This window comes from Rhinoraja longicauda, chromosome 16 (genome assembly GCF_053455715.1).
Source record: "Rhinoraja longicauda isolate Sanriku21f chromosome 16, sRhiLon1.1, whole genome shotgun sequence".
NCBI lineage: Eukaryota > Metazoa > Chordata > Chondrichthyes > Rajiformes > Arhynchobatidae > Rhinoraja > Rhinoraja longicauda.
The window spans coordinates 6,437,426-6,457,427 of record NC_135968.1 but is presented as its reverse complement, the minus strand read 5'-3'; the positions used below and the strand labels follow the sequence as shown (position 1 = coordinate 6,457,427).

At 48.0% G+C, this 20,002-nt stretch overlaps 1 protein-coding gene across 2 annotated transcripts in view; it reads right to left on the bottom strand.

Annotated features, from left to right (window-relative positions):
- Positions 1-20,002, bottom strand: part of LOC144600868 (uncharacterized) — a 52,481-nt gene that overhangs the window by 3,317 nt on the left and 29,162 nt on the right. For both annotated transcript variants that reach the window (XM_078412750.1, XM_078412749.1), the window contains exons 3-7: positions 19,617-19,778; positions 16,553-16,706; positions 6,400-6,539; positions 3,828-3,946; positions 2,087-2,200 (exon numbers count right to left, since the gene is read on the bottom strand). In XM_078412750.1, coding sequence (XP_078268876.1) covers positions 2,104-2,200; positions 3,828-3,946; positions 6,400-6,539; positions 16,553-16,706; positions 19,617-19,778 — 672 coding nt within the window. In that variant the 3' untranslated portion in view covers positions 2,087-2,103. The remainder of the gene's footprint in view (positions 1-2,086; positions 2,201-3,827; positions 3,947-6,399; positions 6,540-16,552; positions 16,707-19,616; positions 19,779-20,002) is intronic.

The following is a 20,002-nucleotide window of genomic DNA, read 5'->3' as shown; positions in this document are numbered from 1 at the left end:
TTTTTTCCCACCTGGCAGGGTGCCATTGGGACTATATTGAATACTTTGGCAAAGTTGTCAGCACCCTATACTCTTTGCATACTTGTGTACTGTTTACAAAACAAATAATTTTACTGTACCAAGTGCACGTGACAATAAGGTCCCTGGTTAGTCGCAACTCCCTGGTTAACTCATCCCTTCTTTGAATTCTGAGGGGGCCCCACTCTCTCTCTCTCTCTCTCTCAAGTCACCCTTTTTCCTTAATACACACACTGTAAAGTCTTGTTGGTTTCTCTTGAATCTTCCCTGCCGAAGCTATCTCATGCCCCCCTTTGTCCTCCTGAATTCCTTCTAACTGTATGCTGGTATCCATGGGATGCACAAACCCAGCTGCCTATACCTGGCCCATGCCTCCATTGTCCTGACCCAGAACCTTAATTTCTCTCATCATCCCTTACTCCTACCTGCCTTGTCCTTCTTTCTAACATGCAGACCTGGAATTTAGAAGGATGAGGGGGGATTTTATTGAAACATATAAGATAATTAGGGGATTGGACACATTAGAGGCAGGAAACATGTTCCCAATGTTGGGGGAGTCCAGAACAAGGGGCCACAGTTTAAGAATAAGGGGTAGGCCATTTAGAACGGAGATGAGGAAGAACTTTTTCAGTCAGAGAGTGGTGAAGGTGTGGAATTCTGTGCAGACGGCACCCGTAGTCAGGATCGAATCCGGGTTCTCTGGCGCTGCAAGGCAGCAACTCCACTGCTGCATCATTGAGCCGTCCTATTTCTATACACTTTGTAATTGATCTTAGATGTGCTGATGTATAGTAATAGTTTACTGAACTGTGTGCAATAAAAATGTCACTGTACCTTGCTACATGTGATAATGAAAAACCACTGAGCAGATTATGGAGAAAAAAAAACTGGAGAATGATATGTGGGTAGATTGGAATGCAGAATTATGATTACAATCAGATCAATCACAATCTTATAGAATAGCAGTTCAGGCACAGGAGGCCAAGTGGCCTATTCCTGTTGCCAATTCGTATGTTCTTAGTTAATGTTGTCTGTTTCAATGTTCTTAACAGCACACCCTGGTTAATCCATAATGAAACCGGGATGGCTGTTTGATAAAAATAGCTATGTCTGGCATTTGCAATCATGCAGTATAATTTACATTTTGCATTTTTTGCTTCCCTGGTAATCAACTGGAATACCTCGGCACCGCCCGTGATGTCTTGCTCGTAATTAGAAACAAAATCTGTCTGAATGTTTTCCAAAATTACATGAAGAACATGGAGAGGAGAAATTTCAAAAGCCGAGTCGAGTCATTCATGTGTGTACGAGACAAATAATCTTGACAGCTTGCATCAATTATGTATAACGTCATCGAGCTAAAGAGTAGGGATGGGACTTCATTGAGGTGAGGTGTGGGTAGAACTATGGGATGGGCTAATGTAACATTTACAGTTATTATAACGTAATTATTAAAGAATAAATTACTGCCTTTGGGTCGTAAGGTGAAGAATTAAGGGTTGCCTCCTGACCTGAAAACATAGATAGTTTGTGCAGGAAGGAACATCAGATGCTGGTTTACATTGAAGATAGACATAAAATGCTGGAGTAACTCAGTGGGTCAGACCACAACTCCGGAGAAAAGTCTGAAAAAGGGTCTCGACCTGATTCCTTTTTTTCCAGAAATGCTGCCTGACCCGCTGAGTTTGCTCCAGCATTTTGTGTCTATCTTCAACATAGATATGACATCGGGCGGCATGGTGGCCAAGCGGTAGAGTTGCTGCCTCACAGCGCTTTCAGCCCCAGAGACACGGGTTCTATCTCGACTATGGGGGCTGTTTGTACGTTCCCCCCTTGACCTGCAAGGGTTTTCTCCGATATCTTCGGTTTCCTCCCACACTCCAAAGACATACTGCTCCATGGGTTATTTGGTATAAATGTAACTAGTTCCTAGTGTGTGTGTGGGATAGTGTCAATGTGCAGGGATTGCTGGCCGGTGCGGACTTGGTGGGCCGAAGGACCTGTTTCCGCGCTGTATCTCTAAACTAAACAAAATACACAGTTTGATAGTTGCACATAATTTATTTACCAGACATCCTTGAAGACTCAGTGGGAATTGTCCCAGTCATAATTCGCGGTGCTTCCCGATGCACAGGTCGAGTTGGTCTCTTTCATTTGTGAATCATAGGCTCCAGCATCTGTCCTGGATGTTCAAACAGACGTGTTAAAATGAACCCTTGGTTTCTCATCCATCTGCCTGGCCCCATTACTCCACGTTAGACCCAGGCCAGCATTGGCCTTCCCTTGGAGCCCACGTGTTGGTTCACCCACCAAACCTGACACAAACTCCACCCTCAACACACATCTTGAGAAAAACCTCTTCCGGCTAACACTCTTCCTGACCTTCTTCCGGGCGGGATAAGGTAAATCCTTGTTATAATGAACCATGGAGGGGGTGGGGGCAAGGTACTGTCTGTTATTGATGATTGTCGGCTGTAACCGAGTAAGGGATTACAATTAGGAGAAACTAAGAACTGCAGATGCTCGTTAATATACAATAGGGCGGCGCAGGGGCGCAGCGACAGAGTTGCTGCCTCACAGTGCCGGAGACCCGGGTTCGATCCTGACTACGGGTGCTGACTGTACGGAGTTTGTACGTTCTCCCTGTGGGTTACGTCTTGGATCCCCGGTTTCCTTCCACATCCGAAAGACGGACAGGTTTGTCGGCTAATTGGCTTGGTATAATTGTAAATTGTCCCTGGTGAGTGTAGGGTAGTGCAAGTGTGCGGGGATCGCTAGTCGGCACGGGCTTGGTGGGCCGAAGGTCCTGTTTCCGCGCTGTATTTCTAAGCTGAACTAAACAAAAGGATACCAAGTGCTGGGGTGGCTCAGCAGGTCAGGCAGCCTCTCTGGAGAACATGGATAAGTGATGTTTTGGGTCAATAGACAATAGACAATAGGTGCAGGTGTAGGCCATTCGGCCTTTTGAGCCAGCACCACTATTCAATGTGATCATGGCTGATCATTCTCAATCAGTACCCCGTTTCTGCCTTCTCGCCATACCCCCTGACTCCGCTATCCTTAAGAGCTCTATCTAGCTCTCTCTTGAATGCATTCAGAGACTTGGCCTCCACTGCCTTCTGAGGCAATGAATTCCACAGATTTACAACTCTCTGACTGAAAAACTTTTTCCTCATCTCCGTTCTAAATGGCCTACCCCTTATTCTTAAACTGTGGCCCCTGGTTCTGGACTCCCCCAACATTGGGATCATGTTTCCTGCCTCTAACGTGTACAACCCCTTAATAATCTTATATGTTTCGATAAGATCCTCACTCATCCTTCTAAAGGGTCCTTTAGGGCCCTCCTTCAGATTCCCGGTATGGAACTGGGTCAGGAATCCAGGTGAATGGAGGATATTGTTCGCGGCCCGCGGAAGGCTGGAATGCAGGTTCGGTTCGGCGGTAAGTGTGACACACAGACACAAGCACACACACCCTTCAACCAACACACGTAACTTTTACCCTACTTAAAGACAACTTTAAAAGGCACTCATAGAGTCATAGAGTGATACAGTGTGGAAACAGGCCCTTCGGCCCAACTTGCCCACACATGTCCCAGCATGTCCAACATGTCCCTGTGCGTGATCCATATCCCTACAAACTTGTCCTATTCATGTACCTGTCCAACCGTTTCTTAAACGTTGGGATAGTCCCAGCCTCAACTACCTCCTCTGGCAGCTTGTTCCATACACCCACCACCCTATGTGTGAAAAAAATTGTGTCATGTCAAAAATTTTCATGTCAAATAAAGTGCAAGGTTTGTTCTTTACCTGTAAAGCTGAGTGTAGGATCTCTTTATGAAGTTGGATACTTCACGAGCTTTGTCCTGGTTCTTCAAGCTGCAATTCCTAAGCAGTACTTTGACTTTCTCACCAGGTGGTACTTTTACCTGAGAAGCAAAGCGGAAGTTATCAGTCGGTTGTAATAACTATGGTTGTTTATCAAAATGTTTGGTCCGAGGAAGGGTCTCGACCCGAAACGTCACCCATTCCTTCTCTCCAGAGATGCTGCTGAGTTTCTCCAGCATTTTGGGCCTATCTTTGGTTTAAACCAGCATCTGCAGTTTCTTCCTAAACAAAATGATAGGTTTGGCTGGTTCAAGATACTAAATGGAAGGAGTGAAAATGGATTCTGATTTCTGTTGGAAGGATTGTTTGGGCCATTGGGACAAAGAACAAGGGGAATGAAAAGGAACTGCAGATGCTCCCAGAAGTCCCAGGGCAGCACGGTGGCGCAGCGGTAGAGTTGTTGCCTTGCAGCGATTGCAGCAAGGCAGACCCGGGTTCGATCCCGACTACGGAGTTTGCACCTTCACCCCGTGACCGCATGGGTTTTGTCCGAGATCTTATCGAAACGTATAAGATTATTAAAGGGTTGGACACGTTAGAGGCAGGAAACATGTTCCCAATGTTGGGGGTGTCCAGAACAAGGGGCCACAGTTTAAGAATAAGGGGTAGGCCATTTAGAACTGAGATGAGGAAAACCTTTTCAGTCAGAGAGTTGTGAATCTGTGGAATTCTCTGCCTCGGAAGGCAGTGGAGGCCAATTCTCTGAATGCATTCAAGAGAGAGCTGGATAGAGCTCTTAAGGATAGCGGAGTCAGGGGGTATGGGGAGAAGGCAGGAACGGGGTACTGATTGAGAATGATCAGCCATGATCACATTGAATGGCGGTGCTGGCTCGAAGGGCCGAATGGCCTCCTCCTGCACCTATTGTCTATTGTCTATTGTCTATTGTCTATATCGGGTTTCCTCCAACACTCCAAACACGTACAGGTATGTAGGTTAATTCGCTTGGTAAATGTAAAAATTGTCCCCAGTGTGCGTAGGATAATGTGAATATGCGGGGATCGCTGGTCGTTGCGGACTCGGTTGGCTGGAAGGCCTATTTCTGCGCTGTATCTCTAAATTAAACTAAACTAAACTCTGTTCCTCCGGAGATTGCTAATGAGTTTGCACCCAAAAATAGTCGACATCTTGATTATTTGACGCACATGTGGGTGAGGAGAGTGTGGTAGTTAATGTAATGAAAAGGTTTGTAAAGTTATGGAGGACTTGGATAAGAGTATGGATTTACCAGTCCTGTAAGGTAGAATTAATCAACCAAGACCATAAGTGAACACGACTCCTCAGCTATTAACAACTCATCCCTCAATTTACTTCGGAGATACAGCAGGAAACAGGGCCTTTGGCCCACCGTTTCCACGGTGACCATCGACCATCTATTCACACTAGTTCTATCTTAATACCGCTTTCTCATCCACTCCCTACACATGAGGAACAATTTTACAAAGGACAATTGACTGACAAACCCGCACGTCTTTGGGATGTGGGAGGAAACCGGGGCACCTGGAGGAAACACTCACAGGCACCAGGAGAGCATGCATAATGCACGCACAGTTTGCACAATGCCCAGCACCCAAGGTCAGGATCGAACCCGGGTCTCTGGTCTACCGGCAGTTAAAAACCTACAATAGGAACCGAGAGGATTCTTAGAATTCTCCACAGCAGAGGACTATGGAAACTTGTATAGGCGGCACGGCGGCGCAGTGGTAGAGTTGCTGCCTTACAGCACCAGAGGCGTGGGTTCGATCCTGACTATGGGTGCTGTCTGTTCGGAGCTTGTATGTTCTCCCTGCGATGGTTTCTCCGGGTCCTCCAGTTTCCTCCCATGCTCCAAAGATGTACAGGTTTGCAGGTTAATTGGCTTCGGTAAGATTGTAGACTAGTGTGTAGGAAAGCGTTAGTATAAGGGGTGATCGCTGGTGGGTGAGGACTTGGTGGGCCGATGGGCCTGTGTCTGCGTTGCATCTCCAAAGACGTTAGCTTAGTTCAGAGATACAGCCTGGATAAGGCCCTTCGGCCCACCGAGTCCACACTGACCAGCGATCCCTGCACATTAACACTACCCTACACGCACTAGGGACAATTTACACTTATACCAAGCCAATTAACCTACATACCTGTGCGTCTTTGGAGTGTGGGAGGAAACCGAAGAAATCGGAGAAACCCCGCACAAGTCACGGGGAGAACGTACAAACTCCGTACAGACAGCACCCGTAGTCGGGATCGAACCCGGGTCTCTGGCGCTGCAAGCGCTGTAAGGCAGCAACTCTACCACTGCGCCACCGTGGCAGCCCTCGGTCTTGTACTTGGTCACGTACTTTATTCAAAACACAAGTGGAAGGACTTTTGGATATATGGAGTAACAAGGGGCATGGGATTAGTGCAGGAAAGTGGAGACGAGGTGGAAGATCAACCCTGATCTTTGTGCATTGCAGAGCAGGGTCGAGGTGCCTACTTCTACTCCTACATCGCATGTACCACACCAATACGTTCTCACCTCCTGGAACCCTTGGTGTGAACAGTTCAGGCTCCTTGTCCCATCAAGGCCCTGCTTCATCTCGATCTCGATAGATCTTCCCATCTCTTTGCACGCCGACTTCCTGAGCCACACTCTTGCCACTGGGTCTGCCTCCTCACCTTGAACAGATGCACAGTCGAGAAATGAGCATCATCAAGCAGTCCCGCAAAGAACCAAAATATTGCAAGCAACAGTCCCGCCAGAACTCTTCATGTTACATTAGCAGGTTGAGCGGTTCAACATAAAAGAGTTTGACTGGATGGGGGAAAATGGGAGCAAAGATCAAGATATACAGTCAAGCTGCAAATATTGAGTGAAATGCACACAGCGTGTCAACTTCATGCTGTCTTCTCATGTTGATAACCTTTGTAAGCAGGTAAGATTACTTGCGCTGATTCCTGTTGTAAACATTACAAAGGGGCTCCCCACTCCAATTTCTTGGCACATAAGAAAGTAGGGCCCAGACATTGGTGAGGCCACATTTAGAGTATTGTCTTCAGTTTTAGTCACCCTGTTATGGGAAAGGTGTTGTTAAGCTGAAAAGGGTGCAGAGAAGATTTACGAGGATGTTGCCAGGACCCGAGGGCCTGGGCAATTGGGCGTGGGTGGCACAGTGGCGCAGTGGTAGGGTTGCTGCCTTACAGCGCCAGACAACCGGGTTCGATACTGACTACGGATGCTGTCTGTACGGAGTTTGTACGTTCTCCCTGTGACAGCGTAAGTTTTCCCCGGGTGCTCCGGTTTCCTCCCGCACTCCACAGACAATAGACAATAGGTGCAGAAGTAGGCCATTCGGCTCCTCGAGCCAGCACCACCATTCAATGTGATCATGGCTGATCATTCTCAATCAGCAGAGAATGAGAATGATTCTCATTCCTGCCTTCTCCCCATACCCCCTGACTCCACTATCCTTAAGAGCTCTATCTATAAGCTCTCTCTTGAATGCATTCAGAGACTTGGCCTCCACTGCCTTCTGAGGCGGTGAATTCCACAGATTTACAACTCTTTGACTGAAAACGTTTTAACTCATCTCCGTTCTAAATGGCCTACCCCTTATTCTTAAACTGTGGCCCCTGGTTCTGGACTCGCCCAACATTGGGAACATGTTTCCTGCCTCTAACGTGTCCAACCCCTTAATAATCTTGTATGTTTCAAACATGTTTGTAGATTAATTGGCTTCAGTAAATTGTCTAAATTGTCCCTGGTGTGTAGGATAGTGTTAGTGTGCAGGGTGATCGCTGGTCAGTAAGGACTCGGTGGGCCAAAGGGCCTATTTTCATACAGTATCTCTAAAGTCAAAGTCTACAGAGTGGTTGAGCAGGCTTGAACTGTATTCCAAGCAATAAAGTGCAGGAGAATGGCTAATCTTAGATAGAAGGTCACGAAGAGGAACAGATGGGGCAAATACACAGAGTATTTTACCCATAGGGGAATCAAGAACTAGAGAACATAGGTTTAAGGTGAGGGGGGAAGATTTAATAGGAACCCGAGGGGCAACATTTTTACATAGTGGACATGGAGCAAACTGCCAGAGGAGGTAGGTGATGCAGGTACTATTGCAACATTTAAAAAATATTTGGAGAGATGCCTGGATAGGATAGGTATAGTGGAATATAGGTCAAACACAGGCAGGTGAGACTAGTGTAGAAGGGACATGTTGATCGGCGTGAACTGAGATAAGGAAAAACTTTTTCACCCAGAGAGTTGTGAATCTGTGGAATTCTCTGCCAAAGAAGGCAGTGGAGGCCAATTCACTGGATGTTTCCAAGAGAGAGTTAGATACAGCTCTGAGGGCCAATGGAATCAAGGGAATAGGATAAAAAGCAGGAACGGGATACCGATTTTGGATGATCAGCCATGATCATATTGAATGGAGGTGCTGGCTTGAAGGGCCGAATGGCCTACTCCTGCACTGATTTTCTATGTTTCTATGTTTCTACATCAAGTTGGGCCGAAGGACCTGTTTCCACTCTGTATAACTCTATGATGACTACAGCCCTCAAATACTACTGCCAAATAATATCCTGCGCTAGGTTCACTTTCCTGCTGTTTCATTCAATTCTCTCAGTTGCCAAAAGGTGTCAGCCTTTCTCGAATATCTCCAGTGTTTGAACATTCACAGATCTGCAAGGTGGATTAGACAAGCTCTAATGACTGTCTCAAATTACCTCAAGAAAAGTTTCCTCATCTCAATAGCTGACCCTTTACCCTGACTCCGTGCTCCCTTGATCTAGTCTGTGTGACACAGGAAGCAGCTTCTTGGCACCTGCATGATCCATTTCCCCCAAATATTATTGAGCATCAGTAAGTCCAGCTCTCAATTTTCTAAACTGCGGTTTCACTCATTGGACAAACCCCCTCGTCCCATCAGTAAAATTAATTCACGTTGCACCATTTCCAAGGCCCCTCTACCAACTATTAAAGCTAAGCTTGCTCATAACATTGAACATTTACTTTCTGAATTACTTGCTGCAACCGCGTGTCAACTCTCAGTGCTCACAAGCTGTCCGAACACCCACATTTACAAGTTTCTCATCATTCATCACATTTTACCGTTCCATACTAAACCAACCTACTTCTTGCCAACTCATTTTACTGACATATGTCTCTTTGCAGAAATTCTGCACACCATTTACGTTCTCCACAGAAGTAATTTTCCCTCCTAAAGTTATGTTGTCAGCAAAGTTGAATACGAGACTCTGCCTTTTGATCTGAGCCATTAATACAGATGGTAAATAGTTCTTCCTTGTCGCAAGTGACAAGGACGGCAGAGTGACACAATAGACAATGGGTGCAGGAGTAGGCCATTCGGCCCTTCGAGCCAGCACCGCCATTCACTGTGATCATGGCTGATCATGCACAATCAGTACCCCGTTCCTGCCTTCTCCTCATACCCTCTGACTCCGCTATCCTTAAGAGCTCGATCTAGCTCTCCCTTGAATGCATTCAGAGAATTGGCCTCCACTGCCTTCTGAGGCAGAGAATTCCACAGATTTACAACTCTCTGATAGAATTACAGATTGTTTGTAGCACAGAGGGAGACCGTTTGACTCATTGAGATTGCATAAGCTCGTTTGTAAGAAGAATCCAGTGAATCTCACCACAGCATCGCCCTTTCAGGAAAAATCTCCCCTTCATTCAATTATCCATTTCCTTTTTAAACGTTACAGCTGAATCGGCCTTCTCTTTAGCCCCAGCTGTGCATTCCAGACGCTAATCATCTGCTGTGTAAAAAATGTTTCCCCGTGTAACCTTTCATTTTTCTGCCAATTACCTTCACTTGATATCTCTTGGTTCTTGATCCTTCTGCCAGTTGGAACTGCTTCTCTGTATCTTCTCTGTTTTATTTACATGGTTAGGTTTAGAACCATGATTCAAAACAGCTCCTTCAAGTTCCCTCACAGTCTCTATCGCGATGCAGCATGGAAACAGGCCCTTCGGCCCACCGAGCCCGCGCCGACCGAAGATCGCCCCGCACGCTTGCAATCTCTTGCACACTTGGGGACAATTTGCAGAAGCCAATAAACCTACAAACCTGCAGGTCTTTGGAGCATTGGAGCACCTGGAGAAAACCCGGGCAGCCACAAGGGAGAACGTACGTACTCCGTACAGACAGCACCTGAGGTGAAGATCAAACACGGATCTCTGGCACTGTAAGGAGACGACTCCACCACTGCTGCACCACTGTGCTGCCCTGTAACAATTCCGGCTTCCTTAGTTTATCCATGTTACTGAAGACCCTCCTTCCTGGAATCATCCCAGTAAATTTCTACTGTGCCGTTTACAAAGGCTTTATTTCTAAAACATAGTAAAGAGAGATGGACAATATACTGGCTCAATATGACTCAATCAAAGCCTCGTAAAGTTTCACCATGACTTCCTTGCTCTTGCATTGCACACTGCACCTCTCTTTATTTGATTTGCTTTAATAACCACTTTCAATAATCAATTCACATGCGCCCCAAGATCTCTCTGTTTTAGTCATAGATTCACACAGTGTGGAAACAGGTCCTTCAGCCCAACTTGCCCATGCTGAGCAACATGCCCCATCTGCACTAGTCCCACCTGCCTGCGTTTGGCCCATATCCCTCTGAACCTGTCCTATCCATGCACCTGTCCAAATGTTTGTACGTTCTCCCTGTGATCGGGTGATAACACAGTGCAGGAGGAACTCAACGGGTCAGGCAGCATCTGGGGAGGCGACGTTGCGGGTCGGGACCCTTTTTCGGACTGATTCTGCAAATTGTGGCTTTCCAGTTCTCAGGCACGGTTCTGAATCTGTGGCTGCTGCAAAGTTTAAGTCTGGGCCTCTGCAACTTCCTCTCTGATTTCTCTCGGCAAACTCAGATGCATCCTGTCTGGACTGGGTGACTTCTCCACTTTATACAGCAAGCCCCATCTAGTAATCTCTTTAGATTTTAGACTTTAGACATTAGAGACACAGCGTGGAATCAGGCCCTTCGGCCCACTGTGTCCGCGTCGACCAGCGATCACTCCGTACATTAACACAATCCTACACACTGGGGACAATTTACAATTTACCAAAGCTAATTATCTTGCAAAGCTGTGTGTCTTTGGAGTGTGGGAGGAAACTGGAGCACCCGGGGAAAACCCACGCGGTCACAGGGAGAATGTACAAGCTCCGTACAGACAGCACCTGTATTCAGGATCGAACCCGGGTCTTTGGTGCTCTAAGGCAGCAACTCCACCGCTGCGCCACCGTGCCACTCCTCTTCAGCAAATGTTAACCAATCCATTACATCTCAATCTTTGAATCTCAATAACATCTTCTTTTGCTCATGATATCTTCCTCCTTGGTTAAGGTATCATGGAGTATCTCAGTTACACCCTCTGGCCACATGAGTACGTTTCCTTTTGAGGCTTTGATCAGCCCCATATCACTTCTTACAACACTTTACCGACACAGGTGAATACGTTTAGTTTCCCCTGTGCGTTTATTGCTAGTCTTTCTTTGTTGTTGTTTACAGGAGCAAAGAGGTCCTTCTGCAGTTGTACAGGGCCCTAGTGAGACCGCACCTGGAGTACTGTGTGCAGTTTTGGTCTCCAAATTTGAGGAAGGATATTCTTGCTATTGAGGGCGTGCAGCATAGGTTTACTAGGTTAATTCCTGGAATGGCGGGACTGTCCTATGTTGAAAGACTGGAGCGGCTAGGCTTGTATACACTGGAATTTAGAAGGATGAGAGGGGATCTTATCGAAACATACAAGATTATTAAGGGGTTGGACACATTAGAGGCAGGAAACATGTTCCCAATGTTGGGAGAGTCCAGAACCAGGGGCTACAGTTTAAGAATAAGGGGTAGGCCATTTAGAAAGGAGATGAGGAAATACTTTTTCAGTCAGAGAGTTGTAAATCTGTGGAATTCTCTGCCTCAGAAGGCAGTGGAGGCCAATTCTCTGAATGCATTCAAGAGAGAGCTTGATAGAGCTCTTAAGGATAGCGGAGTCAGGGGGTACGGGGAGAAGGCAGGAATGGGGTACTGATTGAGAATGATCAGCCATGATCACATTGAATGGCGGTGCTGGCTCGAAGGGCCAAATGGCCTACTCCTGCACCTATTGTCTAACTACGTTAAAAAAATTCTGTCGTGCTGCTGCAAATAAGAATTTCATTGTTCTGTCTGGGACACATGACAATAAATCACTCTCGACTCTTGGCTATTATTTTCTTGTGCTCCCCCTTTACCATCTTATTTCCATTCTTATTTTCCCTTGAACATCCACACTCTCATTTGCATCAATGGGACATAAACTGGCATTCAAGAAGCTTTTAGATAAGCTTACGGATAACAGAGAAACATAGAAAAATAGGTGCAGGAGTAGGTCATTCGACCCGTTGAGCCAGCACCGCCATTCATTATGATCATGGCTGATCATCCAAAATCAGTACCCCGTTCCTGCTTTTTCCCCCATATCCCTTGATTCTGTTAGCCCCAAGAGCTAAATCTGACTCTCTCTTGAAAAAAATTGGCCTCCACTGCCTTCTGTGGCAGAGAATTCCACAGATTCACAACTCTCTGGGTGAAAAAGTTTTTCCTCATCTCAGTTCTAAATGGCCTACCCCTTATTCTTAAACTACGAATAAGAATATGGTTCTGGTTCTGGCCTTCCCCAACATGGGGAACATTTTTCCTGCATCTAGCCTGTCCAATCACTTAAGAATTTTACATGTTTCTCTAAGATCCCCTCTCATCCTAAATTCTAGTGAATGCAAGCCCCAGTTGACCCATTCTTTCATCGTATGTCAGTCCCGCCATCCCGGGAATTAACCTGGTGAACCTACACTGCACTCCCTCAATTGCAAGAATCGGGGAATGGATGTGAATCACGTGCAGGTGGAAGAGATGAGTTTAACTTGGATTCATGTTCGGCACGAACATGATGGGCCGAAGGGCCTGTTCCTCCGCTGTACTGCTCCATGTTCTAAGCGTTTCTTTTATTGTTCTGTTTTATTCTCTCGCTGTTTGATCGTTCAGGAAGCTGTGGATTTAATTTGCCGAACCTTTTCCCTCGTTGGAATGCACCCACACTCGAGCTGAAACACGCCAACTTTAAAGGCCTTTCATAATTCAATTACAGCTTTGCCTGCTTTGATTCCAATTTACTCAGGCCAGGTTTGTTCTCATTCCATTGCAATTGGCCCTGCTCCAACCGACTGTTTTTAGGTAAAGGCTTTAGACTTTAGAGGTACAACGCGGAAACGGGCCTTTCAGCCCACCGAGTCCGCACCAACCAGTGATCCCCGCACACGAACACTATCCTTATCACGACCATATCACCCCCGTCCTTTACAAACTCCACTGGCTCCCCATCCCCCAGAGAATCCAGTACAAAATCCTCCTCATGACCTACAAAGCCCTCCATAACCTGGCCCCATCCTACCTGACCGACCTCCTCCACAGGCACACTCCCACCTGCACCCTCCGCTCTGCTACTGCCAATCTCCTATCCCCCCACATCCGGACCAAACTCAGATCCTGGGGGGACAGGGCTTTCTCCATCGCTGCTCCCACCCTATGGAACTCACTACCTCAAACCGTCAGAGACTCCTCCACACTCACCACATTCAAAACATCACTGAAGTCTCACCTATTCAGTACTGCCTTCAACCACTGAAGGTCACCCCACCTTCTGTCTCCTTTCTCTGTTCGTTTACTTATTTATCTATTTATTCACTTCCCTATGTTCTCTAAATCCCTGTAAAGCGTCTTTGAGTATATGAAAAGCGCTATATAAATGTAATGTATTATTATTATTATTATTATCCTGTTGTGTACAGTATGGACAATCTACAATGTCACCAAAGTCAATTAACCTACAAACCCGTTCGTCTTTGGAGTGTGGGAGGAAATCGGAGAAAACCCACAATGGTCACGGGGAGAACGTGCGAACTCAGCACAGACAGCACCCGTAGTCTGGAATGAATTCAGGTCTCTGCCGCTGTAAGCAGGGCTGTGGAGTCGGATTTGGAGTCGTGGAGTCGGAGTAATTTTGGTGCTGATGGAGTCGGAATCGGATTCAGGTACACAAGAAATCAAGGAGTCGGAGTTGGAGGCGGAGTCGGGTGTTTTGGATTTCGACTCCACAGCCCTGGCTGTCAGGCAGCAACTCTACTGTTACGTCACTATGCCGCCCCTTCAGAGTGATCTAGATCCCCCTCTACACCTATTCTCAAGGTTATGATATAATGACTACTGTGTCTCAGATGCACTGCCCTGTTGATACTTGGTCAGCTTGCCCTGGTTTGCTCCACAGAAAAATAAGCAGCAATACTCTCAGCCAAAGATTGACATAAAGTGCTGGAGTAACACAGCGGGTAAGGCAGCATCTCTGGAGAAAATGGAAAGGTGACATTTCGAGTCAGGAGAGGGTTTCCACCCGGATGCTCCAGTTTCCTCCCACACTCCAAAGACGTACAGGTTAGTAGGTTAATTGGCGTCGCTAAAATTGAAAATGGTCCCTGGTGTGTTGGATAGGGCAAGTGTATGAGGTGATTGCTGGTCGGCACGGACACGTTGGGCCGAAAGGCCTGTTTCCGCATTGTACCTCCAAAAGTTAAAAAAGTAAAAAGCCAATTTTCGTTGGGAGCATTTTAGAAACAGCTGTTAAAGACCTTTTTTGCAAGCCAATCACATCTTTCAAACAATGCATGGTCATGTGTAGGAAGGAACTGCAGATGCTGGTTTAAACCAAAGATGGACACAAAAAGCTGGAGTAACTCAGCGGGTCAGACAGCATCTCTGGAGAAAAGGAATAGAATAACTCTCTGTGTGAAGAAGGGTCTCGACCCGAAACATCACCTATTCCTTTTCTCCAGAGATGCTGTCTGACCCGCTGAGTTACTCCAGCTTTTTGTGTCTATCTAATGCTCTGATTAAGTTCAACTGGGCACAGTTGTATCAAACTGTACAACCCCTCCCCCTTCTGTCGTGGGGTAGACTGACCCCCCCGCCCCTCCTCCCCAATCTTCACACATCCCCAGTCCTTTCCACTCATCACTTTAAGTTTATGTTTCATGTATCTTGTGTTTCAATAGACAATAGACAATAGGTGCAGGAGTAGGCCATTCAGCCCTTCGAGCCAGCACCGCCATTCAATGCGATCATGGCTGATCACTCTCAATCAGTACCCCGTTCCTGCCTTCTCCCCATACCCCCTCACTCCGCTATCCTTAAGAGCTCTATCCAGCTCTCTCTTGAAAGCATCCAACGAACTGGCCTCCACTGCCTTCTGAGGCAGAGAATTCCACACCTTCACCACTCTCTGACTGAAAAAGTTCTTCCTCATCTCCGTTCTAAATGGCCTACCCCTTATTCTTAAACTGTGGCCCCTTGTTCTGGACTCCCCCAACATTGGGAACATGTTTCCTGCCTCCAATGTGTCCAATCCACTAATTATCTTATATGTTTCAATAAGATCCCCCCTCATCCTTCTAAATTCCAGTGTATACAAGCCCAATCGCTCCAGCCTTTCATGACTGTTGGCAGATCAATTTCCCTCCTGGGATGAAAAAGTTCTATCGTATCGTATCGTACTAGACTCCCAAACAAAGCAGTCGACTCTGAACTCCATCACGGCAAGAGATTCCATAAGGATATTCTCAGTCATCTTGGAAAATATCCTCAGTGGCTGGTGGCAAAACCCTGGCCTGTCTTTTAGTTTTAGCGAAACATGGCACAGAAAGAGGCCCTTTAGCCCACAGAATCCGCGCCGACCAGCGATCCCCGTACACAGGCACTATCCTACAAACTCGGGATCTTATCGAAACGTATGATTACGAAGAAGTTTGACACGTTAGAGGCAGGAAACATGTTCCTAATGTTGGGGGAGTCCAGAACAAGGGGCCACAGTTTAAGAATAAGAATAAGGCCATTTAGAACTGAGATGAGGAAAACTTTTTCAGTCAGAGAGTTGTGAATCTCTGGAATTCTCTGCCTCAGAAGGCAGTGGAGGCCAATTCTCTGAATGCATTCAAGAGAGAGCTAGATAGAGCTCTTAAGGATAGCGGAGTCAGGGGGTATGGGGAGAAGGCAGGAACGGGGTACTGATTGAGAATGATCAGCCATGATCACGTTGAATGGCGGTGCTGGCTCGAAGGGCCGAATGGCCTCCTCCTGCACCTATTGTCTATTGTTTATTGTCTATTGACAATTTACAATTCTTACCGAAGCTAATAAACCTACAAACGTGCATGTATGTCTTTGGAATGAGTGTGGAAAGCCGAACACCCGGAGAAAACCCACACAGTCATGTACAAACTCTGTGCGGACAGCATCCGTGGTCGGGATTGAATCCGGGCCTCTGGCGCTGTGAGGTAGCAACTCTACCGCTGTGCCATCGTGCCAACCTGTCATTGTCCCAAAATGGAGGAGATTGTGGAAAAGGTATTGAACACCTTAAATCCGTGAAAGGAGCGCACAGAGCCTTCTCGAGTACCAGCTGGGAACTCACAGAGGTGGAGAGGTAGCCAGTCATCCTGAACACCAAGGGGCTGTCTACGAAGAACACACACTCGTCTCCCTCTGCACACTGCACCCTCTTGCCTTCGCCCAAACCGAAACGGAAACGTCAGGTCGAACAACAAATTATCTGTAATGTTGTTGATACCAACCTTGGCATCTCAGGTTCTGTGCAGTGGACTCCAGTATAAGTGGGCTTCTCTGGCAGCTGTGGGGACGAGATGAGTCGCTGTGCAGACCGGGAAGGTTGCTGAGGGTATGATACACACCAGCGGCCCCACAGGAACAATGGTTCAAGAAAAACTCCTGAGCAAAGGAAGAAAGATTGTCAGTGTTGGGCAGGGTTAAGGGGAGAAGGGCAGGTCAATGGGATTAGGTGGCAGAGATTAACAAGTTGAAAAATAATACATTTTGTTTTGTCTAAATTTGAGAGCAAATCTTATCCCGTCTTTCAAATGTTTTGTGAATTCAGGCAAAATTTAGGGCAAACGGGGCATACTTCCATAGCCTGAAGAGCCGTGACATTGGGGTTGCCTAAAATCATAGAGTCATAGAGTGATACAGTGTGGAAACGGGCCCTTCGGCCCAACCCGCCCACACCGGCCAATAGGCTCCACCTACACTAGTCCCGCCTGCCTGCTTTAGGTCCATATCCCTCCAAACCTGTCCTATCCATGTACCTGCCTATCTGTTTCTTAAATGTTGGATTAATCCCAGCCTCAACTACCTCCTCTGGCAGCTTGTTCCATACACCCACCACCCTTTGTGTAAAAAAAAGTTACCCCTCAGATTCCTATTAAATCTTTTCCCCTTCACCTTAAACCTATGCCCTCTGGTCCTCGATTATCGTACTCTGGGCAGCGACCCGATCTATTCCTCTCATGATTTGATCCACCTCTATAAGATCACACCTCATCCTCCTGCGCTCTAGGGAATAGAGTCCAAGCCTACTCAACCTCTCCCTACAGCTCAGATCCTCTAGTCCTGGCAACCTCCTCGTAAATCTTGTCTGTCCCCTTTCCAGCTTGACAACATCTTTCCTATAGCATGGAGCCCAGAACTGAACATATATAATACTCTAAATGCGGCCTCACCAACGTCTTATACAACTGCAACATGACCTCCCAATGTCTGTACTGGCATGGTGGCGCAACGGTAGAGTTGCTGCCTTACAGCGCTTTCAGTTCCAGAGACCGACTACGGGTGCAGTCTGTACGGAGTTTGTACGTTCTCCATGTGACCGCGTGGATTTTTCTCCGTGATTTTCGGTTACCTCCCACCCTCCCAAAGACATACAGGTTTGTAGGTTAATTGATATAAATGTAAATCGTCCCTAGACACAAAATGCTGGAATGCTGCAGGAACGGGTGACGTTTCAGACTGAAGAAGGGTCTTGACCCGAAATGTCACCCATTCCTTTTCTCCAGAGATGCTGCCTGTCCCGCTGAGTTACTCCAGCATTTTGGGTCTACCTTCGATTTAAATCAGCATCTGCAGTTCTTTCCCACGTAAATTGTCCCCAGTCTGTGTAGGATAGTGTTAGTAAACGGGGATCGATAGTCGGTGCAAACTCGGTGGGCCGTACGGCCTGTTTCCACAGTGTATCTCTAAACCAAACTAATCTATTCTGACTGATTAGTCGGAGTAGCCGGCTGGGGAGAGTGAGGTAGCAATTGGTTAGCGATTTTGAAGCCTGTTACAATTACAAAAATGTTGTTCCAAGTTTAAAGATTCTCAAGGTCATGTATTGGGAGAGGAAAGGCTGAGTATAAAACTGGAGAGAAGGGAAGCCAAGGAATTTACACATTGTTCTCATTTAGTGGTTCCTTGGCATCAAATAGATGCTGCAAAAATTCAAAGGATTTCCTTTCTCCCCGGAGCAAAGCAGCTTAGGAAATGAGTGACACTCAGTTCAACAGGAAGCTCCAGGGGTCTTCTAGCTGACTGCAGTGGACAAATAGATCACTGCCCGCAGATAGAAACTGTGCCAGAGACACATGCAGGTGTCACAAGGGCACAGAGACAGGAGGAAGGGGGAGAGGGGGCGAAGGGGAGAGGGGATAGGGGGATAGGGAGGGGAGAGAGAGAGGGGGAGAGAGGGGAGGGAGAGGAGGGAGGGAGAGGAGGGGAGGAGAGGGGGGGAGAGAGAGGGGGAGAGAGAGAGGGGGGGAGAGAGGAGGGGAGAGAGAGCGGGGAGAGAGAGGGGGAGAGAGAGGGGGTGGAGGGAGAGGGGGAGAGAGAGGGGGAGAGAGAGGGGGGAGAGAGAGGGGCAGAGAGAGGGGGAGAGAGAGGGGGAGAGAGAGAGGGGGAGAGAGAGAGGGGGAGAGATGGGGGAGAGAGAGGAGGGAGAGGGAAGAGAGAGGGGGAGAGGGAGGGGTAGAGGGAGGGGTAGAAAGAGGGGGTAGAGAGAGGGGGAGAGAGAGAGGGGGAGAGAGGGGAGGGAGAGAGGGGGAGAGAGAGGGGGGAGAGGGAGGGGGGAGAGGGAGGGGGGAGAGGGAGGGGGGAGAGGGAGGGGAGAGGGAGGGGAGGGAGAGAGGGGGAGAGGGGAGAGAGAGGGGGGAGAGGGAGGGGGAGAGGGAGGGGGAGAGAGAGGGAGGGGGGAGAGGGAGGGGGGAGAGGGAGGGGGGAGAGGGAGGGGGGAGAGGGAGGGGGAAGAGGGAGGGGGGAGAGGGAGGGAGGAGAGAGAGGGGGGAGGGGGGGGAGAGGGAGGGGGAGAGAGAGGGGGAGGGAGAGGGGGGAGTGAAGGGGGGGAGAGGGGGGAGAGAGGGTGGGGAGAGAGAGGGTGGGGAGAGAGAGGGTGGGGAGAGAGAGGGGGGAGAGAGAGGGGGGGAGAGTGGAGGGGGGAGAGAGGAGGGGGAGAGAGGAGGGGGAGAGAGAGATGGAAGAGAGAGAGGGGGGAGAGAGAGGAGGGGGGGAGAGTGGAGGGGGGAGAGAGGAGGGGGAGAGAGGAGGGGGAGAGAGGAGGGGGAGAGAGGAGGGGGAGAGAGGAGGGGAGAGAAAGAGGGGGAGAGAGGGGAGAGATAGAGGGGGAGAGAGAGGGGAGAGAGAGAAGGGGAGAGAGAGAGCGCAGAGAGGGGGAGAGAGGAGGGGGAGAGAGAGGGGGAGAGGGAGGGGGAGAGGGAGGGGGAGAGAGAGAGAGAGGGAGGGGGAGGGGGAAGGGGAGGTACACAAGGCAATTAAATGCTCTTGACTTGATCTACATCACAGCTTTCTTACCTCTTTCAACTTGTTCACCTTCAGGATTTTCTCCATGACCCACACGTGCTTCTGGAGCTGTTTGTTCTGCTCCTGGAGGTGCCCGATAGTTTCAATCAACTGGCAGATATGCTCCAGATATCCCAGGCCTGAACTCCGGTCGACTGTCTTATCCTGGTTTGCCTGAAGGGAAGGTAATATTGGCTGTTACAAAATGGAGCACGGGGGCAGTTATTGTCAGGGCTTGTTCACCTTCATTATTTGCTCCTGCATCAGATGAATCTGTGTAAGAAGGAACTGCAGATGCTGGTTTACACCGAAGATAGACACAAATGCTGGAGGCCGATTAGGAAAAGGGGAGGTGTAACGAGACCTGGGGTGTCGTGGTACACCAGTCATTGAAAGTA